Below are 25,242 nucleotides of genomic sequence, written 5' to 3'. Positions count from 1 at the left end.
TTGCAGTTTAAAGGAATTAAAGGAAATCTAGAAAATCTGAAAGATCATTTCTTTCAAAGAGGAACTCTAGATTTTAGATTGAAGAAATCACACTTGAAATTTACCTCTAAAACAACTCTGTCTCACATCACCCTGTGCCTAGGTCAGTACAATCCCACCACACTAACCTTCTGCTTCTTCAAGCATGCTAAAGTTCATTTTGCCTAACAGCTTGCATTTGTACCATATGTTTTATTCAAGGATGCTTTTCTCTTTTTTCTTTTCTTTTCTTCTTGAGACAGGGTCTCATTTTGTAACTCAGGCTGGAGCACAGTGACATGATCATAGCTCACTGCAGCCTTGACCTCCTGGGTTCAGGCAGTCCTCCCACCTCAGCCTCCCAAGTAGCTAAGACTACATACAGGTCTGCATCACTATGCCCAGCTAATTTTTCTACTTTTTGTAAAGACAAGGCTTTGCCATGTTGCCCAGTCTGGTCTCAACTCCTGGGTTTAGGCTATTTGTCTGCCTCAGCCTCCCAAAGTGCTGGATTACAGGCATAAGCCACTGTGCCTGGCACTCAAGGACACTTTTCCTTCCGATCATTCCATTGCTGGCTCATACACTTCATTCTTATCTCTACGTCAAAGCTGCACTTTTGGGAAGGCCTTCCCTGATACTTCCTCAGTACAAACTCCTTTTGACCTTAAGCTGTTACTTCAGGACTCTTATCTCACTAAATGAAACTATTTTATTTGTATACTACTTTATTGTCAGTCTCTTATATCAGGAATATAAGATCTCTGACTATAAAGTTCTTGTACCTTTTGTTGATAGATGCATCCTAACCTTCTATCACAGGGTCTAGCTAATATAGGTATTTTAAAAATAGGTATTCAAAACCTGAATACTTATTTCTGAATATCTGAAATATGTACATTTAGAAGGGTACTTTCCTGTGTCCCTACATCATGTTGCAGGTTGTAAACACAAATGCTACAGGGCTCAGATGGGTACTAAAGGCAAAGAAAAACTATAGCACTTGAACTGATCTAAAGGAGGCAGATGCTTTTCAGCTTGAACCATGGTTGCCAGGCTACAATGCAGATCTAATGTGGTCAGATCTTCTCAATAATTCATGAGCTGCCACAGATCCATTTTTTTATTCTTTCAATTTTAACTGTTAGCAACCAATTGGAAAAAAAGTAGCATGTGAATCACCAGTTGCAAGCTCTGTTCATACAAATAAGACAATTCGAGATTAATTAAAAGGAGAAACTGGGAAAAGATACTGAGAAGACTGTACAGTAGTATGTTTAATTGGGAAAAATGGGAAACAACCTAAACATCCATGACTATGAGGATTCCCAAATAATTTGTGGCCAACTTATTTGATTAAGTCTAGCTATATTAATCAATGTGGCTAGATCTCAAAAACACAGAGTTGGGTAAAAAAAATTCAAATTGCAGATCAATACACAAAATATAATAGCATTCATGTAAAACTTCGAATGCCCAAAACCATTCTACATGTTGTTTATAATACATAGTAACAGTTTAAGTATAGAAACCTAGATTGGCAAGATACATATCAAATTCATGATCCTGGTTGCCTTTCAGGGTGGTAGTAGAGTGGAACTGAGAATATGGGACACCTGCCTTATCTGTAATGCTCTATTTCTTTCATTCATAAATCTGTTCGTTCTGGATAGTGGGTGCGTAAGTGTTCACTCTGTGCTTTTCTTTTTAAAACATTTCAGAATTAAAAAAAAAAAATTCGCGGTTGATGGAAGAACACCCTACCCTAGAAGCCAGGAGACTGGAGTTGTCTTTGCCTTTTCTAGCATGGATACAATCTCAAGATATAGTTTCCCATTAGCTAATGCGGGGGGAGTATGTGATGTTCCTTCAGTCTCTTCAATCCAAGGCCCTGTAAATCTAAAACCTTCCCACCTCCCACTCCCACACCGGGAAGGCTACCGAGACCAGGCAATGAAACGTGGATTTCTTCCCTCCTTTAAGATATAGCTCTTTCTCTCAGCCTGCAATTCCTTCTCCAGAGGCTGTAAGTATAGTGGAAGTAGAACTGTCTTTGGCGACAGAGAGACACCTGCATCAAAGAGACTTTCTCAGCCTCAAATTCCCCATTTCTAAAACGGGGATTATAACACCTACCCATAAAATTGTAGAGAGGCTTAGATATAACGTTATGTCTAGGGCCCGACCAGAGCAGCTATTAATAGTAATAACAGACTCTCATTTAGGGGCTCAGCATCAGGGTCGCTGAACCGAATCACACTCTTCCCACTGCCTTGGAGCGTAAGTTAGTTTAGCCGCGAGAAGTACGGGCAACCAATGGAAAACCATGAAGGAACAGTTGAAAGGCTACACTCTGGTTCTGCCTTCTGGTTTGCTCGAACAGCATTGTGGGAATTGTAGTTCATGGGATCTGACACTCACCGAGGGGAGTCGCTTCCGGGAAGGGTACTGCATTTCCCGTTTCTACCTCCACTGCACCCGTTTATTGCGTCTTGCTTCTGGGTCACAGAGCCTAAAACGACACTCCCAGCCATGAGTCTTCCTTTCTTTGCGCGCCGGAGTTACAGCTGAAGGCAGGACAGGAGAAGCAATGAAATGCCAAGGGCGGAGACACAAGCGACAATGGGGGAGCAGGAAAAGGCGGGGCTCTCGCCTGGGGCATGGAGGCTCCGCCTCCTTATGTCACTTCCGTAAACAAAGGGAGCTGCGGAGGCGCGGGTCCCGGGATGTGACCGGGGCCCTACTTGGGGCTGCGGCGGTGGCGTCTGAAGCTGTCGGGTCTTTGCGCGTTGCGGAAGGGGGCCCCAATCCCCTTCTTCAGGTATGTAGTGGAAGCAAAGAAACTTCTGCAACCTGCCCCTTTAGGCCCTTCCCACCTCTGTGGTCACTGCTGGGTACCGGGCGGTGAAGGGTCATCGCTTCGGCAGATTGGGGAAGGGGAATGAAGTGATGTCAAGAGGGATCCCCAGTGGTCCTGCTTGGAGGCAAGATCTGGCACTTAAAACCAGCGTGTGAATAAGTAACTATGAGCAGTTTACTTAAGCCTTCTTTAAAACATTCTTTGCTGTTTAATATACAAGAAGGGTTTCGGTGCTCTTGTGACAGATGTGACTTTACAAAAACGAGTAAATCGCGAGTGCTGGCTCCCCAGAACATTGTGGTTTAAGCCTACATTAGTCTACTTGCATTGCTTTACTTCCTAGATTTTTTTTTCTTGTGCCACCAAGTGTGTATTAGCATCGTTAAATTTCAGGCCAGCGTGTTTACGCGTATCGTAAGTTTTTACAGATCCTTGCCTCTTCAGAGAACTAATAACCCATCGTCTCTATTCAGTCATCTTTCAAAGTTCTATTTAATTTGTGCTTCATGTTGAAACAACCCCAGAATTACTGTTCTGCTACCAAAAATGCTTTTTTTTTTTTTTTTTTTTTCTTTTCCTGAGACGAAGTCTCGCTCTGTCGCCAGGCTGGAGTGCAGTGGCGTGATCTCGGCTCACTGCAATCTCCGCCTCCCTGGTTCAAGCGATTCCCTGCCTGTCTTCCGAGTAGCTGGGACTTCAGGCGTGCACCACCACGCCTGGCTAATTTTTTGTATTTTAGTAGAGACGGGGGTTTCACCATGTTGGCCAGGGTGGTCTCGATCTGCAGGCCTCATGATCCGCCCGCCTCAGTCTCCCAAAGTGCTGGATTTACAGGCGTGAGCCACCGCTCCCGGCCCAAGAATGCTTCTTAAAAGAAAAATTGTTAGCCGAGGTTTAAGTGGATTTACAATTGGTATCTGGGATTAGAGACGGGGCATTGGAGCCTTTCCCAGAAAGCTCTTCTTTGGAGGTATTGTAGCTTCAGTTGTGATTGTCTAGCGTCAGCCAATTTAAGGTCACTGGTTTCAATTCCAGTGCCAGTGGCGCTGAGTCCAGGCAAAAGAAAAAAAAAATCTATTTTCATTAAATTTCTCAAATAATTATTGTAAGCGACAGCAATGGGTTTGAATCTTTTTGAATGGTCATGGCATGCTTAAATTAAACACAACATGCAAAATACAGCCTAATGTTTCTTAAGACAATTTAGTCTGATGAGGTAGATAGCCATATAAATTCTTCATCTTATGATACATGAAATAATGAAGAAAAATTTAACATTATGCACAAATAAAATATGGAAGGGTATTTTAAAATAGATGGATGTTAGAAAAACAGAGCTGATTAATACATAAAGTAAGGGGACTGTATAGAGATAGACAGGAGGCCTTACACATGTTCCCCATGGAAGGGCCCTCTGTAACTTCACATTGTTAACTTTTTTGATAACAAAACCAAATATATATCATAAAATTCATGTTTGTTTGGAAATGGTTAGAGAAGGCGTATTCAAAATAGGCAACGAACAAGTTTGATTTTCTAGAACTTCACTTGATTACCAAACTAGAATTAGTATTAGCCCTAGCTAGAAACTGAGTTTCTGTTTAGTGCTTGAACTAAGGCTTCTAGTTGCTTTTTAAAATGCTAGCAAAATCCCCCTGACAATTTTACATCTGTTTGAATCTGGTTGGTTCTTCTCGAGCATACATTTTGGAAGAGAGACCTAAAGGCCATCTGAAGCTTGAATCAGGCTGGGAATATTACGTGAATCATTTGTTTATTGTTTATATATTGTTCCCCTTGTAAAATGTAAGCTTCTTGAGGGCAAGGACTTTGTTTTGTTCAGTGCCATCTCCCCAGTACCCACAATAGGTCTGGCTTGTGGAAGAGAATCAGTAAATATTTGTAGGATGAGGGAATAAAGAAATGTCAAAAACAAACTAACAAAAAACTTGTCTACCAGACAATTTTGCTGGGGGCTTACGGGTACATAGTAGAGTAGATTAAACTTAAGAGACCCATTTTCTAACTTCTTGTGCCCTCTGGAATTCTTGATCCTCTTTTGACCTGTGAAATGGGTCTTTCAATTTCTTCCATGTTTGTATAGTATAGTATACATATATAATTGTTGTATTTCCTTACTTAGGTCTTAAGAAGCTGGCCGTGGTGCAATAAGGAACTTAAAACAATGGAAGAGCGGAAAGTGAAGAGGAGGAGTCCTAAGTCTTTTAGTGCCCACTGTACTCAGGTTGTCAATGCCAAAAAAAATGCCATTCCAGTGAGTAAAAGCACAGGGTTTTCCAATCCTGCATCACAGGCAGCTTCACAGCGGCCAAAGTTAAAAAGGTGAATTTTCTTCTTTTTACATGTTCATGGTAAAATGTCGCTAACGTAAATCCTGACTCAGCTACTTCTTAAAACATTTTTTTAGTCTTGGCTTGACTTTTGAAACAGTCGAGGCATCTATTATGTGTGATTTAGAAGAAAAATATATGAAAGTTACTGTGTATAGAGATTAGAAAATGCAAAATGAAGTATTGGTTTGAAGGCCCTTACTTTGTCTCATATTAAAATATACAGAACAAGAAAACTTGTTGACCATGTTGGTGAACTAGTCAGAAATGGGAAAAGTGAAAAGGTGAAATACAGTCAGTAGGGTTTTTTGTTTTTTCCTCTCTCTCTCTCTCTCTCCCCCCCTCTCTTCACTAAGCTGAGTGTTTGTGCCTTGGTAGTTTTTTAAAATTTATTTTTAATTTTACATATGTATATATTTTAAATATGGGGTCTCACTGTGTTGCCCAGGCCAACCTTGAACCTCTGGGCTCAAGGGATCCGCCTTCCTCAGCCTTCTGAGGGACTGTGACAGGAGGTGTGTGCCACCACACCGAGCTTGCAGTTTTTATGTAAAAAAAAAATAATGATGTCATTGTTTTGCATAAATAATTTGTTTTTTATAAAAATTCAAACACAGGAAAAAAGAAATTCAAAATGCAAAAATTCTAACATCTAGAAATAATCATTATTTATATTTGGTGAACATCATTTGCATCCAGGATATTTAAAGGAAATAGAAGTGACAAGTTTATATTATATGTTACTGTTACATATATGTAAGTATTTTGTAGTATTAGGTATTTGGAAGGAAAGATTATAGCTTTATAGAAAAAAGTGTCGTATAATGTCAGTCTTTTTTATTTTTTTAAGATGGAGTCCCACTGTATTGCCCAGGCTGGTGTGCAGTGGTACAATCTCAGCTCACTGCAACCTGTGCCTCCCGGGTTCAAGTGATTCTGCTGCCTGAGCCTCCCAAGTAGCTAGGATTACAGGTGCTGGCTACCACACCTGGCTAATTTTTTGTTTTTGTATTTTTAGTAGAGATGGGGTTTCACCATGTCAGCCAGGATGGTCTCGATCTCCTGACCTCATGATCTGCCCGCCTTAGCCTCCCAAAGTGCTGGGATTACAGGCATGAGCCACCACACCCAGCTCTTCTTTCTAATTATTAAATAAATTTACTCACATCCAAACTCATCCTGCTGAGTTAGTTAAGGAAATGCCTGTTGCATTCTATAGCTGCTGTGTTTATACCTAATAAAAGATGAGATTACTGCCTTGATGATAATCTCTCTTTATGGAAGCAGAAGGGATATAGCCAAAGACAAGAGAACATTTGGAAGAAGTATTCCAATGAGCACCAAATGATAAACAAGAGTTTTGAGGGTTTCCTTTGAATAAAGTTTCAGAATGAAAAGGGGTTTTCCTCATGGAGGAGTTTAATTTAAAGTCAGATTTTGAATAAGTTTATAGTTGGTAGAAAAAGAAAACCAAGAGATTTTTAAAATAATCACTCCTTTCTCTATATTTTTAAAAGCAGTTTCGTTGTGTCATTGTCGTTTTTACTGGTGGTTTAATTTCCACACTGTCTTCTAGATGTAGGCTTCCTGAGGACTGGGACTATATGCATCATCGTTGTGTGCCTGACAGCACTTACAGTGGGGCTTTGCACATAGTACAATTTCATTATGTGCTTTTTTATTGTTGAATTGTGTTAACATAAAGTAAGAGTGTGACATAACATTGAGGCAGGAATAAACAAATTTTTGTTTTATCTTTTGTGCTTGTTTTCTGAGAGGGTTGTTAAATGATATACTGATGTGAAACCTTTACTTGGAGAACTCTTCCAAATTTGAGAGGAAAAAATACATTTGTCATGCTGAAACTTCACATTCTATAATAGTTTATGTCAGATTTTAAATGTGAATATGGATCTCTCAGGGATTTTTTTTAGAATACAGATTCCACATCAGTGTGGGAGGGGACTTCAGATGAGCATTTCTAAGAAGCTCACAAGTGAGGTTGCTTCTATGGGTCATGGACAGTACTTTGAGTAACAAGGTATTACATAATGTATGTAATATATATAAAATGCAGACCTTGCTTTGGGAAGAACTATTATTGACCTACTGTCAACAATGTACATATTCTAAACTTCTTTCATGTTAGGAGTATTAGTTGCTTTGGCTGGGGGCGGTGGCTCATGCCTGTAATCATAGCACTTTGGGAGGCCGAGGTGGGTGGATTACCTGAGGTCAAGAGTTCAAGACCAGCCTGGCCAACATGGTGAAACCCTGTCACTACTAAAAATACAAAAAAAATTAGCCAGGTGCCATGGTGCGCATCTGTAATCCCAGCTACTCTGGAGGCTGAGGCAGGAGAATCACTTGAACCCAGAGGGCAGAGTTGTGGTGAGCCGAGATCATGCCACTGCACTCCAGCCTGGGCAACAGAGTGAGACTTCATCTCAAAAACAAACAAAAAACAATATTAGTCTCTTTCTTGTGTGCCCCCTCCCCTGCATTCCCTGGGCGTGTGTGTGTGTATGTGTGTGTCCTTATTATGGTGAGGACAGCTGTGGGAAGATGTCTTCATTCAGCATTATGTTAAAGTTGAGTACTGAATATACTTCCGTGTCAGGATTTGTAGTGTGCATTGGGTTATAAAGATAAATTACTCCTTCTCCCATTTTGGCAGTTTAGCCCCTACTTGTTCTTTAAGCCTTCGTTCACTTATCACTTGCAGGAAGCCTTCTCTGGTTGGCCCCAGGCTGAGCGAACTGCTCTTTCTCTCTCTTCCTATATCGCAGTGTGTGTAACATCATCACTCAAATATTTGAGAGCCTGATATATGCCAGACATGTGTAATAAGGACTGATTTAGTGTAGGGGTTCCGAAAAGGCCTTCCTGAGGAAATAACATTTAAACTGAGACTTGAAGATGTGTGGGAGGCATCCTGGCAAAGATGGCAGTAAGTGGAAGGATGCTAATGTAGGCAGAGGATTAGCATGTAAGAAGATAAGAGAATGGATTTCTAGGAAACTAAAGAGACTCAGTGGCTACAGCATAAACAGGGAGAATAGGGTTTCTTAGGGATATAAGATTATATTCAGCAGGCAATGCAAAGCTGCTACTGAAGCTGCTGCTTTTTTTTTTTTTTTTTTTTTTTGACACAGATTCTCACTCTGTCACCCAGGTTGGAGTACAGTGGTGTGATCTCAGCTCACTGCAACCTCCGCCTCCTGGGTTCAAAGGGATTCTCCTGCCTCCACCTCCTGAGTAGCTAGGACTACAGGTGTGCGCCACCACACCTGGCTAATTTTTGTGTTTTTAGTAGAGACAGGATTTCGCTATCTTGGCCATGTTGGTCTTGAACTCCTGATCTCAGATGATCCCCCCACCTGGGCCTCCCAGAGTGCTGGGATTACAGGCATGAGCCACCATGCCCGGCCTACTGAAGCATTTTTAATTAAGCAAATTATATAATCTGATTTTTCTTTTTAGAAATGGACTTGGCTGCCCATTTCTAAAAAGGGAGAGAGGAGGATCAGGGATCACACACCGAGATAGGGAGACTGGTTGGGAAGCTGTTTGGTTAAGAGATGGAATGGTGGCAGGGGAGAAAGAAAACTGGAGAAATTAGATGTTTTGTAGGTAGAATTGATAGGACTTCATGACTGCATGTTGGAGCCTTAGGAAGTTGGAGGAGTCAAGGATAACAAGTTTTTAGCATTCCATTACATAGTGATTATGAATTTAAATATCTTCCCTTCTTAGACTGGGCATTTGTTTATAATGTCAGCTACAGAGTAGGGACCCTATAACCACTTGTAGAACTACTGATAGTTCAAGGAACAAATAATGTTTAGAAGGGAAAGATGTAATATGTTTTACTGAGAAATGAAATGTAAAGCATAGGATAATAAAGACTTTAATTTTCTTTTCTGCAGTCCAAAGAATTAGCATATTATATAAATGTATTAATCAAACTTTTTATATGCCTTCATAGTAATATTTTATACATTTGTTTGAGGTTTTTCACAACCTGTTTTTTCTTTTTTTGAGATGGAGTCTCACTCTGTTGCCCAGGTGGAGTGCAGTGGCGTGATCTCAGCTCACTGCAACCTCTGCCTCCTGCGTTCAAATGATTCTCCTGCCTCAGCCTCCCAAGTACAACCTGTTTTTTCTTTTGTTTTCTGGCTTGGAGTTTCTAGTTTTATTTAGTATTGACTTTATTTGATTTATTGCTTTTAAGGGAAATTTCATTTACTTCACTAAAAAATTAATCTAAAATAGCTTAAAAAGATAGAATTAGTGTTAATTGCATCGTATTTACAGAGTGATGAAAGAGAAGACCAAACCTCAGGGTGGAGAGGGAAAAGGCACCCAGTCAACTCCGATTCAGCACTCCTTCCTCACAGATGTCTCAGATGTTCAGGAGATGGAGAGAGGGCTGCTAAGTCTTTTGAATGATTTCCACTCTGGAAAACTTCAAGCCTTTGGTAAGCAATAGATGTTTCTCTACTGTATTTTTCTCTACGATGTTTGCAACCTATTTTCTGTGTATATTTTACTCTCCTTTTCAAAGTGTCAGTTTCTTTCTTAAGAAAAAAATAGCCCACAGGCATAAAAGGCAATCATCCTAGATTTTGTCTTAGAATATAATTTGCCTTCTAAAACTTCTGGGAAAAAGTTATTTTTAAGAGGAAGGGTTAGTTGAAAGTCAAAGTAGGATTGCTATTATGAAGTAAGTGTCTTGCACATTTAACCAATAAGAGGGACAGTCTTGGTCAGTTAAAATATTGTAGACTTAGTATCTTCATTTTGAAAGTATCAAGATTATTTTCCCTTACCATCTTATGCTTAAACTTGTTTCTTGCCCAGGGTTCCTGATTTAAAGTTAGAATTTAAAAGAATCCAGTTTTCTTGTTTTCTTCATGAAGACATAAGGATAGTTAACTGATTGTCCCATTAAAAATTCTGAACAGGTATTTTTTGATATACACAGAGTTCACAAAATATATAGTCAGATTTTTAATGTGCAGTTTGACACTTTATTTGTAAGCTTTTTCTAACGATAAAATTATTTCCCAATATTTTAAAAAGCAATTTCAATATTGAATGTATATAATCTTTTAAACAAATGTTTTAACTTCTCCAATTTTTAGAAGATGCATAATTTTATACAAATGAGTAAATGTCCACATACATATTGATTCTTTTTAATATTTTTTTCCTTCCCCATGTTTTTCTTACTTGACTTCCCCGTTCCCTCCCTCCTCCCTTCTGCTACTTCCACTTCCCCTCATCCCAACCATTTGTTAACAATCCAGGTATATATCTTTTCATATTTTTATTTTCATTATTTAATACAAATGGTATCTTATATAAGATATTCTGTATCTTGCTTTCCTGCATAAAGAGTATCTGATGGAACTCTCTCTAATGCACCTCAGATGGCTCTAGTTCTTAATGGCAACATAATATTCCAAGTTGTGAATATATTCTAGTTTATTCAACCATGTCCCTATTGAAAGGCATTACTTTGTTTCTCATTTTGAGCCACCAAACACAATGGTGTAGTGAACATCATTTTACATATATCTTTAGGCCTGTGCTTTTATCCTTTCGGGATTGAGTCTCATGAGTGGGATTGCTGGGTGAAAGCATATATGTAATTTTAATAGAAGTATACAGATTGCTTTGCAAAAAAAAAAAAAAAATACTGCACTTCTAGGTTCCATCAACAATTTCTGAAAGAACATTTTTCCCCGAATTCCCACCAAGCTGTAGGTATTATTTGTCTTCTAATTTTTACCAGTCTCTCGGTGTAAAGTGAGATGTCTTTTATTACAGTTGAGTTTGAAGATCCATGTGTGTTTGCTAGATTGTTTGGTAGGTCCTTTTCAAGACCTTTCCTCAATTTTCTACTTGGTTATTTATCCTTTCATTGTCCCTTATAAAGAGCCCTTTGTGTTTTAGATACTAGCCCTCTGACCTCTGTTATGTATTTATTTTTGTTTACTGAATTTATTCTGTCTGTGCATTTTTTATGCTATGTTTAACCTTGTAAAAGCTTTTACTTTTTGCATTGTCAAACATGTCTGTATCTTTTCTTTCATAGTTTCTGGGTTTCCAGCCTTGGTTATGTTAATATTTAAAAAGAATACTGAAAAGATGTAATGTACTTTTACATTATTTATGTCACAAAAATACTTTATTGTACCCCTACCTCCTTGCTTTAGCCCCCCCCAGTGAGGCGGTATCTTCAGAATACTTTCACTTCCCCTCTCTTCCCTTCTTCCCTCCTACCCTTGAGATGGAATCTTGGGACCACTTCCATGCCTTTGCTTTTTCCCAGCACCATTCCTCCCCTACTCTATGTTGCCTTTGTGTTTTGGGATTGAAGTCTTTGTCTTTCTTGTCTTTGTCTGTTATCCTACTGATTACTCTTTATAATAGAAGTATTGCAGATGAGAATTCCATTGCCAGTGAGATTCTTTCTTACCAGGTAATTTATATTTTTCTGTCTTGATGATTAAAAGATGTTTGTCTTTTATCTTTAAAGGTTAGGCATTTTCCAGGATATGCCTAGGACTGTGTCTTTTCTCATCAATCTGCCTGGGAATCAGTGAGCCCTTCATATCTGCTGACTCATCTTTCATGTCACGTAACATATTTTCTATCGTTTATTATTTCTCTTCCATCTCTTCTGTTTTCGCCTCTGAAGCTTCTGTTTTCGCCTCTGAAGCTTCTGTTGTTCTCATGGTAGGTCACCTAGATCCGTCCTCTGATTCCCATCTTTTCCCCTATGATTTCTACCTCTTTATATTTTTACTGTACATTTGCATACATACACACAAACATACACACAAACACATGCCTGGAGATATTTCTGATTTTTCCACTTGACCTTCCAAGTTACTAATGTTGAAAAACATTACTAAAATAGAGGAAATATGACATTTTACTATGAAGAAAGGAGGATTTTGAGAGACCTATAACTAGCTTCAACATTAGTAGTCCTTAATATAATGTACTATGGGCCATTTATAAAAATGTTATAAAGCTGGCTAGAGGAAACTAGTATAATTTGTATTAATTCATATTCAGGATATGTACTTCAACTTTAGCTGAGGTATATTTTACCTTTGTGGTACCTTTAGGAAAAAGATAAAGGTTTTTTTTTTTTGGAAAAAAATATACTATCAAGGGATTGCAGAGTCTGTACTTAAAATTGAAGGAAAAGATCATACGTTTTGTGTATAAATTAGTTGCTCTGGGCAGATAATGTCACTTCGGAGGACTCTTGGTCAGTACGTAATGTAAGACCTATCCATTAGCAGTTAAGTTGTCTTGACAACTGTGTAACAATGAAAATACTACATGGTGTTGCTCATGCTTCATAACACTTTTCATGCTTCATAAATCTTTTCATTTAGATTTCTTAAAGGAAGAATACATAGTTGGTTGGCAAAATGATTCACATTTGAAGTCATTATTGAACTTTTTTTTTTTTTTTTAGACAGGGTCTCTTTCTGTCACCCAAGCTGAAGTGCAGTGGTACGATCACAGCTCACTGCAGCCTTGGCCTCCTTGGGCTCAAGCCATCCTCCTACCTCAGCCTCCCAAGTATCTGGGACTACAGGCACACACCACCACACCGGCTAATTTTTGTATTTTTTTTTGTAGAGATGAGGTTTCACCATGTTGCCCAGGCTGATCTTGAACTCCTGGACTCAAGCAGTTCTTACACTTTGGCCTCCCAAAGTGTTAACGATTAGAGGCATGGGCCACTGTGCCCAGCCAGAACTCTTTTCTTTTTTTGTTTGAGACAGGGTTTCACTCTCTTACTCAGGCTAGAGTGCAGTGGTGTGATCATGGTTCACTGCAGCCTCAACTTCCGCAGGCTTATGTGCTCCTCCCACCTCAGCCTCCCAAGTGGCTGGGATTACAGGCATGTGCCACCACGCCTGGCTAGTTGGCTAATTTTTTGTATTTTTGTAGAGATGAGGTTTTACCATGTTGCCCAGGCTGGTGTCGAACACATGGGTTCAAGTGATCCATAGCCTTGGCTTCCCATCATGCTGGGATTATAGGCGTGAGCCACCTCACTGGGCCTAAAACTCTTCCCTTTTTTTTTTTTTTTTTTTTTTTTTTTTTTTTTTGAGACAGAGTTCTCACTCTGTTACCAGGCTGGAGTACAATGGCACGATCTTGGCTCACTGCAACCTCCACCTTCTGGGTTCAAGCGATTCTCCTGCCTCAGCCTCCCAAGAAGCTGGGATTACAGGCACCCACCACCATGCCCAGTTGATTTTTTGTATTTTTAGTAGAGATGGGGTTTCACTATGTTGGCCAGGCTGGTGGTCTCCAGCTCCTGACCTCAAGTGATCCGCCCACCTCAGCCTCTCAAAGTGCTGGGATTACAGGCATGAGCCACTGTGCCCAGCCCAGCCTAGAATTCTTAATTTCACTCAAATTATTATAAAATGTGGGGTCACTCAGTTCAATCATGTCAAACTGGACATGATTAAATGGTGCTGTTTTGCTTTTACATATTACTGTTGAAGAAAATATATTTTCTCTACTTAAGGGATGATTTTGATTTTTCTTTTCTTTTTTTTTTTTTTTTCGAGACAGGATCTCGCTCTGTCACCTAGGCTGGAGTACAGTGGCTTGAACACAGCTCACTGCCACCTTCACGTGCTGGCTGGGCTCAAGTAATCCTCCTGCCTCAGTCTTCCGAGTAGCTGTGACCAGAGGCATGTGCCACCACGCCTAGCTAATGTGTTTCTTTTTAAATTTTTTTTAGAGGTAGGGTCTAACCATGTTGCCCAGGCTGGTCTTGAACTCCTGGGCTCTAGCAGTCCTACTGCCTCAACCTCCCAAGTGTGGGGATTTTAGGTACAAGCCACCATGCACAGCCTGATTTTGCTTTTTAAAAAGAAATATTTCCTATATGATTTGCTTCAATACTCAAGGTCATTTCTTAGGTTGGTCATTGTTTTCCTGGTCAGCAATTTGATTTGTTATTAAACACAGAAAATATTAATGATTATCTAATTTACAGAAGAAAGAAAACTTGTTTCTTTTAGAGGGCCTAGAGTTTAAGTGTTTTGACTCAAGGCTGTTATTTTGAACTGCCCTAATGATTATTAATGTTCTGGAATGTTCCCAAGGAAATGAATGTTCCATTGAACAGATGGAACATGTTCGGGGAATGCAGGAGAAATTAGCTCGCTTGAATCTGGAGCTCTATGGGGAGTTAGAGGAGCTTCCTGAGGATAAGAGAAAAACAGCCAGTGACTCCAATCTGGATAGGCTGCTTTCAGATGTAAGTATCATTCTTTTGCTTTGTTCTTTTAAAAAATATTTTTTATTGCAAAAAATTTAGCTTTTGAACTATTTTAATTTATACAATTACGTGGTTTTTAGTATATTCACAATGTTGTGCAGATTGCTGTTGAACTGCAGAACATGTTCACCACCCCAAAAAGAAACCCTGTACCTCTCCATTCTCTCCTCTCCCCATCCCCTAGCAACCCCTAATCTACTTTCTGCCTTTATGGATTTGCCTATTGTGGACATTTCATATCAATGGAATTATACAGTATGTGGCCTAAGTGAATAATTTTTTTTTTTTTTTTTGAGACAGAGTCTCGCTCTGTCACCAGGCACCAGGCTGGAGCGCAGTGGCGCAATCTCGGCTCACTGCAACCTCTGCCTCCTGGGTTCAATCAGTTGTCCTGCTTCCGCCTCCCGAGTAGCTGGGACTACAGGCATATGCCACCACACCCAGCTAATTTTTGTATTTTTAGTAGAGATGGGGTTTCACCATTTGCCAGGATGGTCTCCATCTCTTGACCTCGTGATCTGCCCACCTCGGCCTCCCAAAGTGCTGGGATTACAGGCGTGAGCTACCTCGCCCAGCCGAAGTGGATAATTTTATTTAATGTTCAAGGTTCATACATGTTGTAAAAACTTTCCTCTTTTTTAAAAGAAACATATTCCAAGGAAGTTATCATATTTACATCTAAGCATGTATTCCCAGAATACAGATACTGGCAAATCTGAAAGCAAAACATTTGCTTCTGTACAGATATAATAAAATCTTAAGATATAGAGGATAGTAGTCAAAAAGACCTTTTCTGACATGATAATACATTTTGTGTTATTTACTCAGGTGGTGGTTACTTGTTTTTAAATAGAGAACTACATTTGGTGTTTCTGCTAATTTAGTACACTGCCATATGTATGACTTTGCTAGGGCTGCCAAAACAAAGTACCACAGACTGGGTGGCTTTAACAACAGAAATTAATTTTTTTACAATTCTGGAGGCTAAAAGTTGGAGCTCAAGTTGGCAGATTTGTTTTTTTCTGAGGTCTCTCAGTTTGTAGGTAGCCGTCAGGTTCACATGGCTTCTTCCTCTATGCCAAGTGTCCAACTTTGCTTTTCCTGCCAGTCACATTGGATGAGGGCCCACCCTAATGACCTCATTGTGACTTAATTACCTGTTTAAAACCCTTGTCTTCAAATCTACTCACATTCAGGCTGGGTGCAGTGGCTCACACCTGTAATCCCAGCACTTTGGGAGGCCAAGGTGGGTGGATCACCCAAGGTCAGGAGTTCGAGACCAGCCTGACCAACACAGTGAAACCCTATCTCTACTAAAAATACAAAAATTAGCTCAGTGTGGTGGTGTACACCTGTAATCTAAGCTATTCAGGAGGCTGAAGCAGGAGTATCACTCAAACCCAGGAGGCGGAGGTTGCAGTGAACCGAGATTGCACTACTGCACTCCAGCCTGGCCGACAGAGTGAGACTCTGTCTCAAAAAAAAAAAAAAAAAAAAAAAAAAAAAAAAAAATCTTACATTTGGAGATACTGGGGGTGAGGACTGAAACATGAATTTTGGAGGGTACACAGTTTAGCACATAACACGAAGTGTGATTGGCTTTTTTTTATTATTTATTTTTAAACTTTTTTTTTTCTTTTTTTAATAAGAGATGGGGTTTCACCATGTTGGCCAGGCTGGTCTCGAACTCCTCTCCTCAGGTGATCCACCTGCCTCGGCCTCCCAAAGTGCTGGGATTACACTTGGTGTGAGCCACCATGCCCGGCCAAGGTATGATTGTTACACTGAGAAATGTTAATTGAAATTGCCTCTAAATTTTTTTGGAACTAAAATAAATAAAAATTGAATACACTTTAGTTTTAGATTCCCTATTAACAAAAAGGGTTAATTTCTACTGTTTTTCTCTCTTCTGAATAAGTAAATGTGAGGGAACTTGTATGCCAACACTTTCACTATTTCCAGTCTATAATCTTTGTATTTTAAGTCTGTCATATTCAGTCTTGCAAGTCTTTTCATTTACAGTTCATTGTTTGTTTTTTTGAGACAGGATCTCACTTTGTCACCCACGCTGGAGTGCAATTGTGCCATCTCGGCTCACTGCAGCCTCAACTTCCTGAACTCAAAGCAGTCCCCCTGCCTGAGCACCCCCAAGTAGCTGGGACTATAGGCACAAGCCACCATACCTGGCTAATTTTTGTATTTTTAGTAGAGATGGGGTTTCACCATGTTGTACAGTCTGGTCTCGAACTCCTGAACTCAAGTGATCCACCCACCTTGGCCTCCCCAAGTGCTGGGATTACAAGTGTGAACCACAGTGCCCAGCCTTACCAGTTCATGTTTTATGTTTTTTTTCCTCTTAACAGATAGAAATATAATTTGCTATACATTTAGGAGAATAACCATGGTATAGTGAAAAGAACACTACATTTGAAACCAGAAAGCCTTCGTTGAGTTCAGGGTCTACATTTGGGTTATAACTGAGCAACACTGAGCCATTTAGTTAACATATTTTTGTAATTCAGATTTTTCCTTCTGTAAGATAAAAATGCTGTGGTCTGAATGTTTATGTCCTCTCCAGAAAGCGTATGTTGAAATCTTAACTTAGAAGGTAATGGTAGGAGGAGATGGGGTCTTTGGGAGGTGATTCGGGCAGGAATGTAATTAATGTCCTTATAAAAAAGGCCCGAGAGAAACCCCTTATCCCTTCTACCATGTGAGGACACCGGGAGAAAACCTTCCTGTTCCATGAACCAGGAAGAGGTTCATGCCTTCCCCAGATGTCAGATCTGCTAGCTCGTTAGTTTTGGACTTTCCACCCTTTAGAACTATGAGAAGTCAATTGCTATGGTTTATAAGCCACCAGTTTATGGCGTTCGTTATAGCAGCCCAAACTGCCTAAGACAACTCGAGATAAATTCTACCTCAATAGAAAACTGAGTGACATGAAATCTTGCAATCTATGATAGTTTTAAAGATTTTGATCATTAAAATGGCAACTTTTTTTTCTTTTAAAAACTGTTATTAGAGATGACTGTTATTATGCCTAGTTTTAGAAATACTTATAAAACTCCAGTTTTTATCATCTGTCCTCATATTCTATTTTTTTGTAGAGACAGGGTTTTGTTATGTTGCTCAGGCTCGTCTTGAACTCCTGGGCTCAAGCAATCCTCTCCCCTCAGCCTTCCAAAGTGCTGGGATTACAGGCAAGAGCCACCATGCCTGGCCTCTCTTCTCATATTCATGTTTCATACATGTTAATGCTACTTTATAATTATTTTTGCAAAAAGGAATTTTTCGGCCTGAAAATTTTTTGAAAGTTTTTTTTTTCGTACCCTGCCTTTTCATTTAAAGAAAGCTTTTTTTTTTTTTTTTTTTTTTTCCTGAGACAGAATCTCATTTTGTTGCCCAGGCTGGGGTGCAGTGTCACTAACAGAGTTCACTGCAGCCTTAAACTCCTGGGTCCAAACAATCCTCCCACCTCAGCCTCCTGACTAGCTGTACCACAGGTGTGCATCACCATGCCTGGCTTTTTTTTTTTTTTTTTTTTTTTTTTTTTTTTTTTTTTTAGAGGTGAGGTCTTACCATCTTGCTCAGGCTGGCCTGGAGCTCCTGGGCTCAAGCAATTCTCCTGCCTTGGCCTCTCAAAGTGCCAGGATTATAAGCACGAGTCATTGTACCCAACACAAGAAAGCTTAAATGAAAAAATAATGTATTTAAAAACAAATAGTTAACAACTGTTTATATTGATCATATAAAAATTAAAAATAAATTTGTTTCTTTGTTTTGCAGTTAGAAGAATTGAATTCTTCCATGTATCCTTTGCCTACTCTCAACAGTGAAAAGTTTACAACTTATAATTTCTGGTGAATAGTCTCAATCAAGTTTTAGAAAGATGTGTTATTTAGATACGTGAAAAAAGAGTATTCACTAGAGGTATCAGTCTTCCTCCTTGGTTTTCTTTCCTTTCTTTGCTCTTTTCTTTTCTCTTTTTTCTTTTTTTTTTTTCTTAGAAACAGGGTTTCACTCCATGGCCCAGAATGGAGTGCAGTACCATGATCACGGCTCACCACAGTCTCAGCCTCCCAGGCTGAAGCAGTCTTCCCACTGCAGCCTCCCAAAGTTCTGGGATTACAGGGGTGAGGCACCATTCCCTGCCCACTTTGGGTTCCAAATGGAATTTTCTTGTTGTTTTCTACGCTGAAATTTTGCTTCTGGTTTGTTCTGCTTTGTTTTGTACTGTTTTTGAATGTTTAAGACAAATTATTATTTTTCATCATGAGACTTGAGGATTAGGTTAGTTGCTATATAAGTTATTCTGAAGCTTAGATTCTGAGGCTAAGTGGCAGTGAGATATTCAGAGATAATCTAGTATACCTAATTTAATATCATCACATAGGAAATTTTAGGTGACTAAAATTGAAAACTAGATATTATTAAAATGAAGCCTTTGGGGGATGCTTACACAGTTTGTGAAATGACATTTCATAATTAAATGTAGTTAGTGTATTACAGGATTAGCATAAAGAAATCACCAAGACACGTGGAATATTCAGGTTTTGACATTTCAATTTAGAGAAATTATCTTAAGAACTTTTCAAAATGTATTTTTGAACATAACAATAAGCACAATGGTAAGGTACAAAAGAACAATGAGGAATGATCTGGCCCATAAAATAATTTGAGAGGGAAGATACCTTCTTTGAACCAGTTATTAAGATACAAAGGATACTGGTTGTAGAGATTTGATGTTTTAAATTTGGTTCTACATTTTGATAATGTAACCTTGGGCAAACTGTTTAACATCTCAGAGTGGTCTCTGTAATATGGGGTAATTGCTACATGTGATGATGTGTATGTGAAAATTTCCAAACTATATATATAAAAATTACAATTATTACTATAAGATTATATTCATACTGTTAATAACTGCTGAATTGTGCAGTAACAACAATTAAGAAATCAGGGCCAGGCATGGTGGCTCACGCCTGTAATCCCAGCACTTTGGGAAGCCGAGGCAGGCAAATCACTTGAGGTCAGGGGTTCAAGACCAGCCTGACCAACATTGTGAAACCCTGTCTCTACTAAAAATAGAAAAATTAGCCGGGTATGGTGGCAGGCACCTGTTATCCCAGCTACTTAGGAGGCTGAGCCAGGAGAATTACTTGAACCTGGGAGGCAGAGGTTGCAGTGAGCCAAGATTGTGCCATTGCACTCCAGCCTAGGCAAAAGAAATCAGGAGGTATATACAAGTTCTATAATGGCAATTAATAGCTACTGTTCATGATTACTTACTATTTTCTCAGTACTGCATAAAGGGTTTTGTTCATTATCTTATTTGGCCGTACTTGGAAGTGGTTGGTGTTATGCCCCCATTTTGAAGAGAAAGAAAATAAGGTGTTACATAAACTGTGGGGAGAGATTAATGTAATATTTCATTGTCAAGAAAGAGTTAAAACAGGGATAAGATTTGAGTTAATCAAGAGGCTTTTCTTGCAAAAAGTTCTTTTTAACTATATTCCTTCAATGCTTTATATTCTTTCTCTGCTATGACACTTAAATATCTCCTGTCCTTCTTTGTGTCTTTTTTTTTTTTTTTTGAGATGTGTCTTGCTATGTCACCCAGGCTGGAGCAGTAGCGTGATCTCGGCTCACTGCAACCTCCTCCACCTCGTTCAAGCAATTCTTGTGCCTCAGCCTCCTAGGTAGCTGGGATTATAGGCATGCACCACCACACCCAGCTAATTCTTGTATTTTTAATAGAAATGGTGTTTCACAGTGTTGACCAGGCTGTTCTTGAACTCCCAACCTTAGGTGATCCGCCCACCCTGGCCTCCCAAAGTACTGGGATTACAGGTGTGAGCCACCATGCCCGGCCCTTTTTTTGTTAAACATTTAGAATTTTTTTTTTAAGTACTTTCTGTGACTCAATCTGTGGTGGAATTTACCCACCACAAACAAAGCAGCAGAATATCCTGTATAATACAAGAGTGTAGGCTTTGGAATGCTTGGTAAGCAGCCGTGTAACCTTGAACAAAATCTGGCCACCATAGTTTCCTCACCTGTAATAGGTGTTCTCCCAGTACTTACACTCTCCCCTCCTAATTTCCCTCTCTGTCATGACTGCCTCTGTCAATTCAGTCTCCAAGAATATTTTCAAATGCTTTCAAGGACCATGGCAGACACTGCTAATCAGGCATGGCATTCTCTGCCATTGAGCCTGGATATGGATATGAAGTCTGTGTGCCATCTCTTCTTTACAGTTGTCAGACATCATCAGTATCATCAGTTCTGCTCTTATTCTTCCTTCACTTTCTACATAATCCAGGACCTCATCACTTGCTTCTATACCTTTTCAATTTTCTGTTCCAGTTCTAGAGTTGCACTGTTCCATGCAGTAGCCACTAAGACATTTCAAAGACTTAATATTTTTAAAAGAACATAAAATATCTCAATTTTTACAATGATTACATGTTGAAATAATTCTTAAAATATTATATATTTATTTTTGAGACAGAGCCTTGCTCCATCACCCAGGCTAGAGTGCAGTGACATGATCATGGCTCACTGCAGCCTCAACCTCCTGGGCTCAGTTGATCTCCCACCTCAACCTCCTGAGTAGCTAGGACTACAGGTATACTTTATGCCTGGCTAATTTGTTTTTTTAAGAGACAGGGTCTTGCTATGTTGCCAAGATTGGTCTCATACTCCTGGGCTCAAGCAGTCCTCCTGCCTCAGCCTCCCAAAGTGCTGGGATTACAGGTGCGAGTCCCTGCTCCCAGCCTGCATTGTATTTCTATTGGACGGTGTTGCTCTAAGCTTTAGACCTTGCTACAAAATTAATATTCCTGAAACGTCACTTTCTTCCTGTCATTTCTATTTTTTATCAATTTTTTAAAACCATGTTAACCCTTTTAAAGGTTCTTAATAATTGGATCACATATTTTTCATTCTTTTCATTCCCCTCAGGCTGGTTTTCTGGATGCCCAAGAGCACATCACGTTCATTCTCACCATAATGCCTTTGTTCAGGCTGTACCTCCTACCTAGAGTTACTCTCACCTCCTTGTTCTCCTAAAGTTACATTCAAGATGACCATTTCCATAAAGAATTTCATTTGTACCTCAACCTAGCGTTCTGCATTATTTTATTTTCTGTTGATTTTTACATGTGTTAAATCTCAGCCTTGCCACTGGACAAGAATGTCTGACGGCAATGCTTATGTCTGTACATTTTTGCAACCTCTGCCATACATGTACTGCAAGCAGTTAGTTGCTTTCAGTATATTCATATCATTGAGTTGGGTCTTGAAAAATAAGTGACAGGTGGATAAATACAGGTCAATGAGAAAAATGAAAGATGGTGATTGTAAGAAAGGAGGACTAATACATGCAAGATTCCTGTCCTATTTCCAGTCTTCTTGAGGAACAATTAAGATAATTATAGAAACGATTTTAGACCTGTAATGATTTTATTTTTGGACTTGTACACAGAATTGTTTTCCCAAAGATGATAAAGTGGTGTCTTCTCAAAATATTTTTTTAATCTAGCATCTTGTCGTATATGTCTCTAATCAGCTCCTTACTATGATTATTGATGCATTAAAAATAATTCTGGGTCAGTTGTGGTGGCTCACACCTGTAATCCCAGCACTTTGGGAGGCCAAGGCAGGACGGTTGCCTGAGGCCAGGAATTCAAGACCAGCCTAGGCAACATAGCGAGAACCCCCATCTCTAACCAAGAATGGAAAAATTAGCCAGGTGTGGAAAAATTAGCCAGGTGTGCTGACATGTGCCTTTGGGGGGCTGAGGTGGGAGGATTGCTTGAGCCCAGGAGTTCAAGGCTACATTGAGGTATGAACATATTACTGCACTCCAGCCAGGGCAACAGAGTGAATCCCTGTCTCTAAAACTAAAAAAAAAAAAAGTATTCAAATTCTAGACAGAGTATAATGTACTACATTTAAAAATTGTCTTACCACATCTTAGTGTCTCAGTAGCAACACAGAGCTTTGCCTTAGAGCATATTTCTGTTTTAAATACCTCTTTCTCTTTGCTTCTGAATGTAATTTTCAGAAATGTAAAAGAAGTACCCCTTATAGAATGAAAATCTTCTTAACTGATGAATCCAGACAAAAACTCCATTTGGCAGATGCACAAGATGTTCCAAATACTTCTACTAGCTAAAATGAAATGCAGTTTGCTTTCTTGTGATTTGAAGAGAAGCAGCAGTCTTTACTTTTCCAGCCAAATCCAGTAGCAGAATCGTCTTCCACAAGGAATTAAAGTAATTAAAGTGCAAGTGCAATGATCATTTTCACATACTTCTTTTAGTAAATGTGACTCACTGTAATTCACCGTAACTGGAGGCCTAGGCCTTTTGAAGGCTTAATCAGCAAATGTGATGCAGAGATTGTGCTGCTATGCTTCATATTGTTGCCTTACGGGATTATACTTGAAATACATTGTACTAATGTTCTTGACAGGGCTGAGGGATTTGTCTTTCCCGAGCTCACCAAACTTATTCCAGTGTTGATTGCAAGTTGGTGATGCACAGGTGTCTTGTGGCAGCCCAGCTTCAGTTTACGTTAGACAATCAGTACACACGCTGATGTGTTTTCCAATGGCCAGTGATGAGAAATTAAATACCTGTTTGTGAAATTTGCTATTTTTTAATAAAGTAATCGTTTTAAGTTAGTCTCTGTTGTCTGTTTTGAAGAAATACATATAGTCTTCAATCTGGGCAATACAGGGGTTCAATCCTTAAAAGTAAACTGTGTTAAATTTGAGGTTCTAGAACTTCCTTGCAAATTCTGTGCCTTGTAGATATTTAAATACTGGTATGATGAAAGAATGTGAGCTTTAAAGTTACTTAGACCTTAACTTGAATCCCCCTTCTGCCCCTTAGCTTTGTGTTAATGTACATTTACTCAGGTTGGGTGGTTTTTTTTTTTTTTTTTGGCAATCTAGCAAATGAGGCCAGTAACCAAGTTGGTAGTGGCTGTATGGGGAGTAAGTGAAAAAGTGCATGTAAGATACTTAGCACAGGCCAGGTGCGGTGGCTCGCACCTTTAATCCCAGCACTTTGGGAGGCTGAGGCAGGTGGATCAGGGGTTCAAGACCAGCCTGACCAACATGATGAAACCCCATCTCCACTACAAACACACATACACACAAATTAGTTGGGTATGGTGGTAGGTGCCTGTAATCCCAGCTACTTGGGAGGCTGAGACTTGTGTATTGCTTGAACCCAGGAGGCAGAGGTTGCAGTGAGCCGAGATTGTGCCAGTGCACTCTAGCCTGGGTGAACAGAGCAAGACTCTATCTCAAAAAAAAAAAAAAAAAGATGCTTAGCACAATAGTTGATACCAGTAATGTTCAAACATTCATTTTATCACCTTTTAAAAACACCTTTATCGAAACAATAATTCATATGTCATAAAATGTACCCTTTTAAAGTGTACAATTCAGTGACTGTTAGTAGATTCATAGAGTTATATACCCATCACCATAATCTATCTAATTCTAGAATATTCTCATCACCCTAAAAAGAATCCCATTAACAGTTACTCCTTGTCCCCCAAGTCCCCCAGCCTTTGGCAGCACCTAGTCTACTTTCCAGCTGTCTGGATCTTCTAGACATTTTATATAAATGGAATCATACAACATGTGGCCTTCTGTGACTGGCTTTGTTTATTTAGCATGATGTTTTCAAGGTTTTAAACTTCATGTTATTGCATGTACTTCATTTCTTTTTTTTTTTTTTTTTTTTTTGGCTGAATCATACTCCATGGTGTGGATAGAACACATTTTGTTTGTTTATAGCCCAGTTACCTTTGCGTTGCGGAAGATGTCCATGTTCTGTCTCCTTGTTTCCAAGCCACAGAAAGCAGCACCTGATTGGGAGAGGAAGGAGAAGGACTTATTGAATATTTTGATGGTAATAATCTTTGGCTTTTTGAATTCAAAGTATTTGGATCAGTTTATTTAATTGGCCTTTTTAATACCCATTTTAAAAGTTACGTTACGGAGGAAACTTCATTTGGGTTGTGAGAATAGGGATTTAAGGGGAAAAAGTAGTACTCTAGGATCTGACAGGGTGAAAGGACACTTTGTCGTGTGACACATTTTTCATAGATTGGTCCTGAGATAGAATAAAGCAAAAGCTGTTTCCTGTGGGTTATGACAGAGCAGTGGATTGACCTTATTTATTCAGTTGGTCCATTTTCCCTTTGTGTCACAGGGTCCCAGAGGGGTCCAAGGTATCAAAATTTTAGCTTATTTAATTTGTATCCTTTCACACTCCTTAAACACATGTTCAAGGCAGCAGGAAAAAAAATACGGTTCCTGGGTAACCGTAGGGGTGCAGTGGCGGGTGGGGCTGCAGGCCAGCAGGCTGGCTCCCTGTTGTTGGATCACTATGGAGATGACCCTGTCTCTGCTCCACCCCCTCCCTCAGCCACAAGGCGGAGGCAAGAGGATTGCTTGAGCCCAGGGGTTCTAGGCTATAGTGCACGATGATTTTACTGGCATACAGATGAAAACGAAAAAGATATTTAAAATAAAAATACAGTGCACAATGACCAGGCCTGTGGATAGCCACAGCACTCCAGCCTGGGCAGCATAGCAAGAGCCTCTCATAAGAAATTTTACTAGAACAAAACTTAATGTTTATTACATA

At 39.4% G+C, this 25,242-nt stretch overlaps 1 protein-coding gene and 1 long non-coding RNA gene across 2 annotated transcripts in view; one reads left to right on the top strand and one right to left on the bottom strand.

Moving 5' to 3' along the window:
* Positions 1-2,571, bottom strand: part of LOC116549218 — a 45,468-nt gene extending 42,897 nt beyond the window's left edge. The window contains exon 1 of the long non-coding RNA XR_004267754.1: positions 2,440-2,571. This is a non-coding gene — a long non-coding RNA (uncharacterized LOC116549218). The remainder of the gene's footprint in view (positions 1-2,439) is intronic.
* Positions 2,572-2,590: 19 nt separating this feature from the next.
* On the top strand, positions 2,591-23,258 carry CCDC28A (coiled-coil domain containing 28A). Its single transcript, XM_032274633.1, is given in 7 exon segments — positions 2,591-2,700; positions 2,702-2,839; positions 5,022-5,221; positions 9,547-9,710; positions 14,391-14,545; positions 18,356-18,378; positions 22,694-23,258. Coding segments are annotated over 7 exon segments (822 nt in total). The 5' UTR covers positions 2,591-2,613; the 3' UTR covers positions 22,749-23,258.
* The last annotated feature ends 1,984 nt before the right edge of the window (positions 23,259-25,242 follow it).

This window comes from Sapajus apella, unplaced genomic scaffold (assembly GCF_009761245.1).
Source record: "Sapajus apella isolate SASKATOON/1434 unplaced genomic scaffold, GSC_monkey_1.0 scaffold6, whole genome shotgun sequence".
Taxonomy (NCBI): Eukaryota; Metazoa; Chordata; class Mammalia; order Primates; family Cebidae; genus Sapajus; species Sapajus apella.
The sequence above is the reverse complement of the archived record's forward strand: the minus strand, read 5'-3'. Positions and strand labels throughout refer to the sequence as shown.